The 15198-nt window shown below is 41.9% G+C and overlaps 1 protein-coding gene across 4 annotated transcripts in view; it reads left to right on the forward strand.

The window, feature by feature from the left end:
- IFT88 (intraflagellar transport 88) overlaps positions 1 to 15198 on the forward strand; it is a gene marked incomplete at both ends in the record, with an annotated part of 125627 nt that overhangs the window by 75587 nt on the left and 34842 nt on the right. For all 4 annotated transcript variants that reach the window (XM_080690095.1, XM_080690094.1, XM_080690097.1 and 1 more), the window contains 2 exons: positions 8429 to 8481; positions 11785 to 11850. In XM_080690095.1, the coding sequence (XP_080546221.1) occupies positions 8429 to 8481; positions 11785 to 11850 (119 nt within the window). The remainder of the gene's footprint in view (positions 1 to 8428; positions 8482 to 11784; positions 11851 to 15198) is intronic.

A 15198-nucleotide genomic window follows, 5' to 3' on the forward strand; every position in this document is an offset into this window, starting at 1 on the left:
CTAGCGCTGGTTTTAAAAACATAAATTCCTTTGGTTTCTGTTTGTCATGGAAGCTTTTTATTTCTGCATTTAATTTGATAGATAGTTTTGCTGGGTAGGAAATTTTTGGCTGGAAGTTGTTTTCTTTCAGAGTTTGGAATATGTTACTCCAAGCCCTTCTGGCTCTCATGACTTGGTTTGGGAAGTCTGGAGTGATTCTAATCGGTTTGCCTCTGACTGTCACTTGGCCCTTTTGTTTTTGTTGCCTTTAAGATTCTCTGCTTGGCTTCCACATTGGTCATTTTGACAGTTATGTGGTGTGGGGATCCTCTTCTCTGATCCTATCTAAAGGGAGTTCTATAGGTTTCCTGGACCTGTGTATCGACCTCTTGCTCTATGTTTGGAAAATTTTCTGCTATTATTTCTCTGAAGAGATTATTAATCCCTTTGGTTTCACCTTCTTTTCCCTCCTCTATTCCGATTATTCTTAGGTTAGCTCGCTTAAAATGGGCCTATATTTCTTCAATGTCAGATTCCTGCTGTCTGATTTTTTTTCCCTAAGTTAGAAATTATGCAATAGTTTTTGGAATTATCATCTTCTAGGAGCGAGATTCTATTCTCCATGTGGTCTAATGTGTTGTTTATACGTTGAATTGAGGCCTTTACCTCAATGATTGCTTCCTTTATTTCTTTTAGACTCTCTCTAAATTATTTTTGAAAGTCCTATATTATTTCTACAGTTATATTCCTGATTTGATCTTCTGGAGATCTCTGAATTTCTATATTATCAGGTTCTGATAATATGGGGTTGTGGGCATTCATTGGTTTATTGTTGTTCCTCTTTCCCATGCTTTCAGAATTTTGTGCCTTCCCTGGGTCACTACGACTTCACTTTGGGTGCTCTGTATCTCGAGTCTGTTGTAATCTCAGCTGGCACTACTCCTTTACTGGGTTGTATCGCAAAGTCTCATACCCAGGAAATTAATTGAGGCTGCGCGAGACCATGGGGGTGCCGGGCTGGGCGTTTTCCCACAGGGAGCTGCGACTAGGGTGTGGTATCTCTGCCACTGCTACTCCTTCACTGGTTTGGACTGCAAATTATCCAACCCAAGGAGATTATCAAAGCTGCGCAAGTCCCTGAGAGTGCAGAACAGAGATTTCTCCTTTAGGGACCGCAATTTCACTCATGGTTTGTGCGTGCAGATCTGGAGCCGTGGTGGGGCGCGGTGAACTCGCTGTAGCTGCTGGCAATATGGCGCCACTGCCATGCCCTCGGCCGTGAGGCTGGCGCTGCTGGCAATATGGTGCCGCTGTCATGCCCTTGGCTGTGAGGCTGGCATATTTCTTTTCTGGTTTTGAGCTCTGTTCTGAGTCCCTGAAAGTTGTGATGAGCTTGCCACTGGGAGTTTTAGACGTTCATTGCGCTTAAAGAACTGCTGGATTACACCCGAAAGATCCGCAGCTGCTCACTTCAGCTCCTTGTTTACCTTTCCTCTCTGGAGCCTGGTGCTTTGAGGAAAGATGGTGCCAGTGCAGCCCCACTAATGCATTGCGGGCTTGATTTCTGGTCTCTGGTTGTTCTTCTAGTCTTTTTTTTCTCTGTCCCTTGTGTTTACATTTTTTATTTCTCTGCTGATGGTGTTTTCTGGCTATGAAAAGCACTGGTTTTGTGGCAACAGAGATTGAGTTTTAGCAGGGCTCATAAACGCTGCTTTTCTTGGTCGCCATCTTCTCAGAAGTCCCTCTGAAAGTTACATTTCTAAAAGAGTCCTACTAGAAAAAGTTGTTTTGGTCTCAAGTTTACTATTGATATGCATTTGCATATTAAAAATTCAACAGTTTTACGCCAGACATGGTGCTGCACACTTGTAATCCCAGCATTCAGGAGGTGGTAATGGGAGGATAGTGGTTGGTGGACAGCCTCAGGTACCTAGCAAGACACTTTGCAACTCAGTGAGACCCTATTTCAAAAATAAAAGGACGCACCGGGCATGGTGGCTCACGCTTGTAATCCCCGCGCTTGGGAGGCGGAGACAGGAGGATTGCGCAGGTTTGAAGTCAGCCGTGCTGGCTTAAGAGACCCTGTTTCCAAATAAAAAGTATAAAATAGGTTTGGGAGTGTATCCCGGAGATAGAAGGGCTTCCAGGAACCCCAGTACCACCAAAATAAATAATGGACTAAAAGAAAAGGGCTGGGCGTGTAGCTCAGAGTTAGAATGCCCCTGGGTTCCATCCCCAGTACTGGAAAAAAAAATTCAACTGGTTTTAAATGTCTTGAAGCTCATACTGGAATGTTTTATATGTCTGATTTGAAAATAATTGGTATATATTATGTTATGCTATGTATTTAGCCAAATTGAATTTTAAGGTAAATGTAACTTGGAATCATTTGACCATTTAAGGAAGGTTTAATGGTTATAAATGTTCTTTGCTTAGAATTTGTATTAGTCAACTAATTTTTATTACATTGTTTCACATAAATGTTTTGAGAATTATAAAAGTAATTATCAAGGTTGAGAGATAGTTTTAGTTCAGTTACCTCTTTAAGATAAAAATTACGTATATTACACTTAACGCTACCCTGGTCATAGCCGCTGGCTTCTGTAAGACCATTCCTCTTCGAAGGCTGTCTACCATGTACTTAACTCCTATTGGTAAATGTCACTTGTTGATCTACAAGTCATCTCCCGGTCTAGTTTTCTTCATATTCTCCAACCCATCTATATTCCAGCTCAATAAATTTTGTTATCTCTTAACTCCATTATCTTTATCTCCTCTGAAGTTCATCTGTTTGGATTTTATCTGATGCTGATTATCATACCACACATTTACAGGGGTAAAATCTTAAGTACAATATCCAGCTATCTGAACATAAACTGCTCTCTTTCCAATGGCCATAATCTTGACATAGTATTGTGCTTTTGTTTGGTATATTGAGATCTCTGGTCTGTTGGCCCTTCTCTGGGCTTTGATTCTGAGCCTGAACTTAGTAGGCTGCTTAATTGATCATGTATTTTCCCTGTCTTGCTAATATCTTTGTATCACTTTCTTCTCTTGCTTTGCTGCCCCATCCATCCCCAGAATTTCAGTTTTTTGGGCTAAACCAGCTATTCACTCTGTTCCTATACACAACCTATACAACACTATCAGAAGCCAGACGTGATTGTACATGCTGTGTAACAGTCAGTGTTGATGTGGATTTATTGATTAAAAGTCTCTTGCATAAACAACAATGGAGTCAGAATGATTTTTAAGGAAAATTATTATTAGAGGAGTGCAGTTAAAGGGGCTCAGGAGGAGAGATATCTTTCCTAGCTCTCCTTCCACCAGTGTCTGTATTATATTGAGGATTTACCCAAAACATTGTAATAAATGATTAGTCACAGGAAACAGCAAAATGGTCATGGGGTGAGTCAGGGAAAAACATCAAGGTAGTCACCGATGAATCAGGGAATAAAAGGGTACAATTCTGGGAAATAAGGAAGTTGTCAGGGTCTCTGCTTATCATCAGGAACCTGCTTATCAGTCTCATTTGGTCCTTGGGTGGACAGTTTGTGACCCTCCCAAGCTGGACCAAGGTGACCTCAACGCTGATGACTAAGAAGGCTCTCAACATGCTTGTAATCCCAGTACTTAGGAGGCTGAGCCAGGAGAATCACAGACTCAAGGACAGCCTCAGCAAGGAGTGAGACTCATAAACCTGGAAGATCCTGTTTCAAAATTTAAAAAAATAAAATGGGGCTGGAGGTGTAGCTCAAAGGTAGAATGCCCCTGGGTTCAATCTTAAGTATAAAAAAAAAAAAAAAAACTATCGCCAGGCGTGGTGGCGCACGCTTGTAATCCCCACACTTGGGAGGCAGAGACAGGAGGATCGCGCAGGTTCGAAGCCAGCTGCACGCGCTGGCTTAGGAGACCCTGTTTCCAAATAAAAATGTAAAAATAGGTCTGGGAGTGTAGCCCGGAGGTAGAAGGGCTTCCAGGAACCCCAGTACCACACAAAAAAAACAAACAAAAAAAACACTATCATATAAAGTGTGTGACCATGTTAGTTGATACAACATAAATCTATGTGTTTCTTCCTCCTGTTTTCTTCTCAGATCTCTTAAATTCCTTTCCTCATTTTATGTTTCAATTGTCTGTAAAATAGAAGCCTTTTCTCAAAGCTCCTCTAATCATTTTTCTGTAAATTTGTACCTGTTTCCCTTCTTCCTCAGAGAGAGGGACATTTACCATGCATTCATCATGCCATCTCTCCTTTTCCTGCACCATGTAGTACATGCTGCTTGTACTGCTTATTCCTTGTTCTTGACATGGAAAGCAGCTCTTATAAGAAGTCTCTCACATGAAATGACTCATAATCAAGATGATTATTTTAAAGATAATTTATTATTATTACTGTTGTTATTATTATTATTATTATTATTATTATTATTGACGTGGGGCGATTGGGAGAAGGCCAAAAAGGCTCTGCTTCTCCGTGCACGAGCATCCTTTTTTATTGAGGGTTTAAACAAAGCATTTCTAAAAATGAATAATCTGCAGGGCAGCCACAGGTTTAGGGAGAGGCAGTCACAACCTAGGTTTAGGGAGAGGCAAGGAAAACATTTCTGGGAGAAGAAGAGTTCATCAAAGTCCACCTTGCAGTCCCATTTAATGCAAGGAAGCTTGTGTGCCTGTGGACAATTTCCACTCAGTGGCTCATGCCTATAATCCCAATACTTGGGAGGCTGAGACAGAAGGATCACAGGTTCAAGAACAGCTTCAGCAATTTGTTTCCAAATAAAAAATAAAATAGGGCTAGGGACATAGTCCAGAGGTAGACATCTCCTGGGTTACATCACCAGTACTACACACGCACAAACTGTAAAACATTTTTGAAAAACAATGAGTAGACACCCATATGCATGAATTAGAAGACTTAGTATTAGTAAGATGACTACTACTCAAAGTGATCTTAGGTTCAGTAAAATCCCTATCAAAATTCCAGTACTGTTTTTTGCAGAAATAGAAACACCCCCCATAACCACATGGAATTTCAGGGGACACTGAGTAACAAAAGTAATTTGAAAGGGAACAGTGTTGGAGAACTCGGGCTTCCTGATCCAAAATTTGCTTCTCTGCTGCAGTGATCAGAACACTGAGCACTGGCAGGAGTCTAGACCTGGGAACCAGCAGGCAGCCCTCGTGTACACGCTGAGTTTATTTTCAACCAAAAGATCAAAACATTCAAAAAAGAAAGGACAGTCTTCTCAAAAAGTGCATGGGAAACCAGATAGCCACCTGGAAAAGTTAGCAGGCTGGGCTCATAGCTCAGTGTTTGCCTAGCATGCATGAGGCCCTGTGTTCAATCTCAGTACAACCAAATAAAAAAAGAAGTCTTTGGCCGGTGTGCTAGTACACATCTGTAATCCCAGTACTCGGGAAGCTGAGACAGAGAGAGGGCAGGCTCAAGGCCAATCTCAGCAAGATCCTCGGCAACTCAGCGAGACCCTGTTTCAAAATAAAATAATAGAGCTGGGAAAATGCCTTTGAGGTAGACTGCCCCTGGGTTCAACCCCTACACACACACACACACACACACACACACACACACACTCACACTCACACTCACACTGAAAAATATAAAGGGCTAGGAGTGTAACTCAGTGGTAGAGCATCTGTGGCTGCAATCCTTAGTACTAACACACACACACACACACACAAATTAACACGGAAAACATACTAAAAGCCATTGTATGTTATATTTGAAGTAGATGAATTATGTCGTATTTGAATATCTCAATAATACAGCTTTAAAAAAATAAAAGGATACTGCTTTGTAATTTTATTCTTGTAAAGTTCGAAAACCGGTCAAGTTGACAGTCGAAAGTGATATAGTAGTTACTCTATAGAGGAAGGAGGATAATGTTGGTACTCAGAAACACAGTGATGATGCTGTATGGTAAGTGCAGTGCTGAGATCACAGTATTCAGAGAATACATAAAACAACACAGCCTGACAGAGTGTAAGGAGGATGGGCTGGGCCTCCAGGCCGAGGCCATGTGTCAAAAATGCAGACGGCACTCCTGCTGGACTGCTCTAGCAGAAAACCTTAGAGAGGGCCTGGGAGAAGACCAGCACAGAGGCAGACAAGCACCAAGAAGCAGATAAACTGGGTTAGAATCTTGGGTTTAATGTGGGTGGAGGAGGTGACAGCTTTGAAGGAGGGAAGTAATATGGTTAGATCCATATTTTATTTAGATCCCAGTGGGTGGAGTGTAGGCAGTGGGATCAGAGTTAAAGTCATTTGCCTCAGTGCAATGCTGGGATTTAAACCCGGAGCTCAGCCTGGTGTGTTGGTGCACGTTTGTCATCCCAGTACTTGGGAGGCTGAGACAGGAGGATTGCAGGTTTTGGGCCAGCCTCAGCTACTTAGTGAGACTCTCTACAATTTAGTGAGACCCTTTTTCAAACTAAAAAAATAAAATAGGGCTGGGAGTATAGCTCAGATATAGAATGTCCCTGGGTTAAATCCATAGTACCACTAAAATAAACCAAGCTCTCCTGTTCCAGAGCTGTAGGTTTGCCACTAAATTCAGTAAAAAAAAAAAAAAAAAAAAAAGGGGGGGGGCTATCTTTCAAGCCAGTGGGTAAGTAGAAGAGAAGATTTAGCCCGGTGTGGTAATACATGCCTGTAAACCCAGTACTTGGGAAATGGAGACAGAATTACAGGCTTGCAGACACCCACAGTAATTTATCAAGACCCTCAGCAATTTAGTGAGACCCTATTTCAAAATAAAGAATAGCTGGGCATGGTGGTGCATGCTTGTAATCCCAGCATTTGGGAGGCTGAAACAGGAGGATCGCAGTTCGAGGACAGCCTCAGCCTCTTAGTGAGGCCCTTTGTAATTCAGTGAGATCCTGTTCAAAGTAAAGAACAGAAAATAGAAGCCGGGTGTGGTGGCACACACTTGTAATCCCAGTACTTGGGAGGGTGAGACAGGATGATCATGCAGGTTCAAAGCTAGCCTAAGCTACATAGTGAGGCTCTAGCAACTTAGTGAGACCCTGTTTCCAAATAAAATATTTGGGAGGATAGCCCAGAGGTAGAAAGCCCCTGAGTCCCATCCCCAGTACCACAAAAAATAAAGGAGGAAAGAATAAAAGAATTAGAGCTGGGGGTGTAACTCGGAGGTAGAATGTCCCTGGGTTCCATCTCCAGTACAGAAAAAAAAAAGAAAGAAAGAAAGAAAGAAAGAAAGAAAGAAAGAAAGAAAGAAAGAAAGAAAGAAAGAAAGAAAGAAAACAAGCAAATAGGACAAGGAGGCAGTATGCCTCTGGATTCCACTCACAACACTGCAATAAATAAATAAATAAATAAAGCTAAGGGGTGAAAAGCTCAAAAGCAGAACATCCCTGGGTGCAATCCCCAGTAAACACACACACACATACACACAGCTTGCTTGCTTGCTTGCTTGCTTGCTTTCTTTCTTTCTCTCTTTCTTTCTTTCTTTGGTGCTGGGGATGGAACCCAGGGGCATTCTAACTCTGAGCTACACCCCCAGCCCTATTTTTTATTCTTTACTTTTTTTTTTTTTTTTTTTTGGTGGTACTGGGGTTCCTGGAAACCCTTCTACCTCTGGGCTACACTCCCAGACTTATTTTATATTTTTATTTGGAAACAAGGTCTCTTAAGCCAGAGAGGCTGGCTTCAAACTAGCTCGATCCTCCTGTCTCCACCTCCCAAGCATGGGGATTACAGGTGTGCACCACCATGCCTGGCTATTCTTTACTTTTGAAACAGAGTCTCACTAAGTTGCAGAAATCCTCACTAAGTAGCTGAGACTGTCCATGAACCTGGATCCTCCTGTCTCAGCCTCCCAAATGCTGGGACTATAAGTGTGCGTCACCATACCTGGCTACTTTTTTATTTTAATTTTTATTCTTTTTTGTGGTACTGGGGTTTGAACCCATGGGTATTCTACCTCTGAGCTATACCCCTATTCCTTTTTTTTTTTTTTTTTTTTTTTTTTTTTTTTTTCTGAAACAGGGTCCCACTGAGTTGTAGAGGGCCTCTTTAAGTAGATGAGGCTGTCCACAAACCCATGATCCTCCTGTCTCAACCTCCCAAGTACTAGGATTACAAGGGTGTGCCACTATTCCAAGCTTATTTTATTTATTTATTTACTTTTGGTGGTACTAGAGCTTGAACCCAGGAGCATCCTATTTCCAAGATATATTCCTAGCCCTATTTTATTTTTATTTGAAAACAGGATCTCACTAGGTTGATGAGTATCACTAGTTGTTGCAGCTTTTCTCAAACCTATAATCCTCCTGTTTTAGCCTCCCAAGTACTGAAATTACTGACATGTACCACCATATCCAGCTGTGGTATAAAGCTTTATAAAATTGAACACTTCTGATTATTTTTGTTTCATCTCTAATTTCAACTAATTTATTTCTTTTATAGGCCTACACAAGTGAAATGGCAGCTGATGGTAGCTAGTTGTTTTAGAAGAAGTGGTAACTATTTTCATTTTTTAAATTTCTTACATATTTTGTATCTTTCCTTCTTTTATGTAATAATGTATATAAGTGTGTCAAGTTGCATTTTTTGTTTTAAAATAAAACATATGAGCTGAGTGTGTTAGCACACATCTGTAATCAATATACTTGAGAGACTCAGACAAGAGGAGTGTAGGTTCTAGGCCAGAATTAGCAATTTAGTGGAACTGTTTCTAAATAAAAAATAAAAGTAGGGCTGCAGGTAAGCTTGGATATAGAATGCCTCTGGGTTTAATCTCAAGCATAAATAAACAAATACATAATAAATAGATATACATAAGTGAAACATTATATAAAAATTACTACATACAGAAAAGTTACATTTAAAAGTAGGTTATGACAGGTGTGGTGCATTCTTGTAATCCCAGCATTCATGAGGCTGAGACAGGAGGATTGCCCTTCAAGGACACCCTCAGCTACTTAGGCCCTTTGCAACTCAGTGAGACCCTGTTCCACATGCTTGTAATCCCAACATTCGGGAGGCTGAGACTGGAGGATCATGATTCACGAACAGCCTCAGCTACTGAGGCCCTCTGCAACTTAGACCCTGTTTCAAAATAAAGAATAAAAAATAGGGCAGGGGATGTATCTTGGAGGTCAAATGCCCCTGGGTTCCATCCCCAAACCTGCAAAAAAAAAAAAAAAGAAAGAAAGAAAGAAAGAAAAACAAAATATAGAATAAAAAATAGGGCTGGGGGTGTAGCTGGGAGGTAAAATGCCCCTGAATTCCATCCCCAGTACCAAAGAAAGAAAGAAAGAAAGAAAGAAAGAAAGAAAGAGAGAAGTGTATTCATTTCGAGTCATTTCTGTTTTCTGTAATTCTTTCTAATAAACTTCTTTAAATCTTCAACAAAAAAAAGAAAGGAAGGAAGGAAGGTAGGTTGGTTATATTCATTAGCATTCTTGCAGCCATATCTAAATATTTAACCACATAACTTAAAGGAAAAAAGACTTATCTTCTTACAGCTTCAGGTTCAGTCCAGGTGAGGCTGGGACCTTGGATCTCAAGGCATGGCCTGGGCTATGCTCTTTACATCATGGAGACCAGAAGAGTGAGAGAGAAAGAGAGGGAGCGAGTGCCTGTGTAGCCTGCAGGGGAGGAGAAGCCCTTTATATAATCCCCAAAGCCACACCCCCAAGAATCCCCCTCCAGCCACACCCTACTCGGTAAATCCATTACAGTGGGTTTATCCACTTCTGAGATTGCAACCTCATGACTCAATCCCATCAGCTCCAAACTTTTTAATAAGTGAGCTCTTCAGGGAACATTTTATATCTAACTAAACATTTCACCCCTGGCCCCTAAAGAGCTCAGGCCTTGCTCAGAATACATTTACTAAAATACATTTAGTCCTCTCCAAGAGTTTCCACAGTCTTAATAGTTTCAGCATCACTGAAAAATCTCAAAATCCAAAGTCTCCTCTGAGACTCAAGGTGGACTCTTGTGAACCCCTGTAAAAGAAAATGAGGATCAAAACAAAAAACAAGTTACATGCATCCAGTGTTCAATGGCAAGGTGTAAACATCTGCATTCCCAGAGGGAGGATAGGGCCATAGAAAGAAGGGCTGGGACCAAACCAGTAAGGCCATCCCGCAGGGCCAGCATTTGATCGCGCAGCTCCACTTCCAACACCCAGGGCTCGTGGTGGTGAGACGTGATCTGCAAGGGGCCATGGCAGCCCACCCCTGCAGCCTGGCTGACTGCCCTGAGCAGTTTACTGCCTCTTCCAGCCTGGCTCCAGGGCTCGCAGCTAGCAGCCTTTCCTCATGGTCTTTCCACATCTCTGGCATTTCTAAATCTCCGGGGCGTTTCTTGCAACCTTGGCCTCACCCTCACAGCTTCGCAAGTGCCCCCTTGGGGACTGCTTGCAGGGATTCCCACCCTGCCACACATTGCCTGGCTTCCCAGGCCTTCCTTGAGATCTGGGAAGAAGCCTCCATGGCCCCCTTTTCTAGCAAAGCCAGCATTACGTGGGCTCCGAGATGGGCCACCAAAAGAAAAGGTGGTCACGTCCTCCTTAATCGTTGCCACTGGGCTATTTAATCACAGCCCTGGGCCTGCTCCATCCAGGCAGCCACTGGCCCCAAGTCCATCTGCCGCCTCCATCGCGGCCATTGCTGGCCCCACCCCCATCATGGCACTGCCTCCTCCTTCCTGTCAGCCATCTTCCTGCCTTCCAGACATCATCTCTCTGGGCTGCCGCTTTACACATGCATTTCCAGCCGAACTGCAAATCTATAAATCTCTGCTTTACTTTCCACTCCTGAAATTCAGTGTACAGTTTGCTGAATGCAGACATCGTTGTCCATAATGCAGTTTGGATCTTTTGCTGTTTTTAGATAGCCTCTGTCAGTTTAATTAGCCCATCATTTTTTTCTTTTCTTTTTTTTTTTTTTTTTTTTTTTTGGTGTTACTATGGTTCCTGGAAACCCTTCTACCTCCAGGCTACACTCCCAGACCTATTTTTATACTTTTTTAAAATTTGGAAACAGGGTTCGAACCTGCATGATCCTCCTGTCTCCACCTCCCAAGTGCGGGGATTACAAGCGTGCGCCACCACGCCAGGCTAGTCCATCACCTTTAAATTCAGCCTCACATAAAGTTTCAGGACATGGGCAAAATGCAGATAAGTTCTTTACCAAAGTGTCACACATGTGGCCTCTGCTCCATTTCTCAATGGAATCCTCTTTGTCCTCCCTAATCTCCTGAGCACAGTCTCTACCATCTGCCTTTTTAGCCACTTTCTAGCCCTTCCCATTCCCTCTCACAAACCAGTTCCAAAGAGTCACAATCCTCAGGGTTAGGTACAGATACAGCAGCAATCCCACTTCACTGGTACCATTAATTTTATCAAAACTCTTGTAATTATAATCTAAAGAGTGACCACATAATTAGAGGAGAGAAGATTTATTTTTCTAAGCAGGGCATGGTGGCACACACTTGTAATCCCAGGATTTGGGAGGCTGAGACAGGAGGATCGTGGTTCACAGCCAGCCTCAGCAACTTAGTGAGGCCCACTGCAACTTAGTGAGACTCTGTTTCAAAATAAAAGAATGAAATAGGGCTGGAGATAGAATGCCCCTGGCTTCTATCCCAGGTACCACAAAAAAATAAAGAATGATGTATATATGCTTATGGCATATAGCCTTTCTACTAAGAAATTAGTATGCCAGTATATCAGATTAAAATAACATTCTGCTGAATTCTCTTAATTTCTATAATTTTCTAGTCTGTCATATTTTTCTCTTTTTTTATTATAGGTAACTACCAAAAAGCATTGGATACTTATAAAGATATTCACAGAAAGTTTCCAGAAAATGTGGAATGTAAGTGACATTATACTTTGTAATGTTAAAGGCATATAATCTCATATTGTTTGTTTGTGTTTTTTTTTTTCTTGGCTGTACTTGGGATGGAACCCAGGGGCATTCTACCTCCAGCTATACCTCTAGCCCTATTTTCTATTTTGAAACAGGGTCTCACTGAGTTGCAAAGGGCCTCACTAAGTAGCTGAGGCTGTCCGTGAACTTGGATCCTCCTGTCTCAGCCTCCCAAATGCTGGGATTACAAGTGTGTATCACCGCCCTAATTGCATTCATAAATTGGAACCTATTTTAATTATATATATGTTTAATGTTTTTTTTTGGGGGGGTCTGGGGATGGAACCCAGGGGCATTTGACCTCCAAGCTACACCCCCTGCCCTACTTTTTATTCTTTATTTTGAAACCGGGTCTCACTGAGTTGCAGAGGGCCTCACTAAGTAGCTGAGGCTGTCCGCGAACCGCGATCCTCCAGGTCTTAGCCTCTCGAATGCTGGGATTACAAGCATGCGCCACCACGCCCGGCTATATGTTTAATGTTTTTACTGGGTCAGAAAATTTGACTATTCAAGTATATATTTTTATAGAACTTAATTGTTGATAGATATAATACTGAATTCTCTATTGAAAACAAATCTATATGTCGATTTTATGAAAGGTTTTAAGAAAAAATTTGGCTGACTGATGATTTAATATTCGTAAGTTGATGTTTTATAGGAAAGACTTTTTTTTTTTTTTGGTGGTACTGGGGTTCCTGGAAGCCCTTCTACCTCCGGGCTACACTCCCAGACGTATTTTTTTATATTTGGAAATGGGGTCTTTTAAGCCAGCACGGCTGGCTTTGAACCTGCACGATCCTCCTGTCTCTGCCTCCCAAGCGCGGGGATTACAAGTGTGCGCCACCACGCCTGGCTAGGAAAGACATTTTAACTGTCCATTTTTATATACAACTTTTGAGGTTGAAAAAATACATTTAGAGTTTATGAAGATAGAATACTAGCAATCAGCCAGGCACAGTGGCTCATGCCTATAATCCTAGTATTTAGGAGAATGAGACAAGAGGATCACAGGTTCACAGCCAGCTTTAGTAACTTAGTGAGACCTTGTTTCCAAATAAAAAATAAAATAGAGCTTGGAGAGGTGGCAAATGCTTGTAATCCATCCCAGTATTTAGAAAGCTAAGAACATGAGGATCACAGGTTTGAAGCCAGCCTTGGCAACTTAATGAGGCCCTCTGCAACTTAGTGAGACTCTGTTTTCAAATAAGAAATAAATTGAGTTGGGAGTAAAACTTGGAAATAGAATTCTTCTGGGTTCCATCCCCAGTAGGTTTGGGGGTATAGCTCGGAGGTAGAAGGCCCCTGGATGCAATCCCCACTACCAGAAAAAAAAATCTGCAGTGTTCACCATCTCCTTAGAAATATACCCAGGAACCCTGATCTAAGGGCTGGGAGGCCCTGTGGGTTCTGTCTGTCCACACTACCACCCTTCTCTGACTCAGTTTCTCACAAGGTCCACTGTGGTCTGACCACTTAGCCAGTGTCCTTCATAGCACTCGTGACTCCTGACAGAGCTTCGTCATGATCTCTCTTTCCATTTGCATGCAAAGTCCATGACATTAAGGATTGGACTGTCTTCTGGTACATCCACAGTGCTTAGAGGGCGTGTGGACACAGCAGTCACTCCTCGAGCATTTGTACATAAATAGCCATTCTACAGCAAAGTACCAGTACTAAAATAATTTAAAATGTCACACAGTACTACATGATTTGCATATATATACACTTTACTTTTGTACTGCGGATTGAACCCAGGGTTGTACTACCTCTGAGCTACACCCCCAGACCTTTATATTTTTTTTATTTTGAAACAGGGTCTCACTAAGACTTTAATGGCTCCAGTGATAAATTGCTGAGGCTGGCCTTTGATCTGCAATCTCCTGTCTCAACCTCCCCAGTTCTGGGATTATAGGTATGTGCCACCACACCCAGCTACCAATAATTTTTTTTTGATACTGGGGATAGAACCCAGGGACATTCTACCTCTGAGCTATACTCCCAGCCTATTTTTTATTCTTTATTTTGAAACAGGGTCTCACTGAGTGCAAAGAGCCTCACTAAGTAGATGAGGCTGTCTGCAAACCACAATCTTCCTGTCTCAGCCTCCCAAATGCTGGGATTACAAGCGTGTGCCATCACACCTGGCTACCAATAACATTTTTTTTAAAAAGCTGAGTATTTTTTAGCATTAAAACTTCTGTTTCTTTGTTCATTAATTTGCTTTCCAAAATTTTTATCAACTATTTCATATGTGCTAGGGATATAACAATTTATGTTAAGTCTTGATTTAGGCACCCTAGGACACACTATCAGTTAACTGATATGGTATAATAAAGGAGATCATTGAAAATGTGTCCAAAGTGCTGTGGAGGTTTAGAGCTCTTTATTTCTCCAGGACTAGGAGACAGTTGCCATAACTAGGTTTACCAGAGGAAGTAACATTTGCTATAGCCTTTAAAGGTACAAAGGGTTTGCCAGGCAGAGAAGGCAGGAATGGGCGTTTCAGGTAGAAAAACAGCGTTAGGAAGAACAAGGAGACATAAGAATACATAGTCTATTTCCAAATATATTCTATTTTAAAAAATGGAGCAGATGGAACTTGTGTTTTTTTATCCTTCAAACAAAAAAAAAGACCTTTTCTAAAAATTATAAATCTACAAGGACAAAGAAGCAATTAAATTTGGGGGAATTTTTTTACTTAGGAAATTAGAGAGAACTGCAGGGATAGATAAGAGCAGAGACTTCGACCAGAATCTCAGCAAGTCACCACATAGCCCAGGATCCTGAAGACGGAGGCTCTCCCGAGCGAGCCGTGTGCCAACCGGCCACTGGGTTTCCAAATTCCTGCCTGAATGGAACAGCCAGAATTTAGGCAAAGTGTAATGATGCATTTGGTGGAAGATGTAGGGGAATACTCTTAAGAGATATTTAATAATGTCATTGGGAGGCTGAGACAGAAAGATTGTAAGCTTGAAGCCAACCTGGGCAGCTCAGCAAGACCCTGCCTCAAAAAAATGAAAAGAGCTGGGGAGCCAGTCATGTCTTCCAGTATTTGGGAGACAGAGATAAAAGGATCACATGTTCAAGGCCAGCCTCAGAAACTGAGAGATGCCCTCAGCAACTTAACATGACCCTGATTCAAATTCAGGATGTAGCTTGGAGGTACAATGGTCTGGATTAAATCCCTCCTACCAAAGAAAGGTGGGGGCTGCAATGTAGCTCAGTAGAAGCCCCTGGGTTCAACCCCTAGTAACCCACACACACAATGAGAGACTCATTTAATAGTCAAAATGA

The sequence above is a fragment of the Muscardinus avellanarius genome (genome assembly GCF_963383645.1).
Source record: "Muscardinus avellanarius genome assembly, chromosome: 2".
In the NCBI taxonomy this organism is placed as follows: Eukaryota; Metazoa; Chordata; class Mammalia; order Rodentia; family Gliridae; genus Muscardinus; species Muscardinus avellanarius.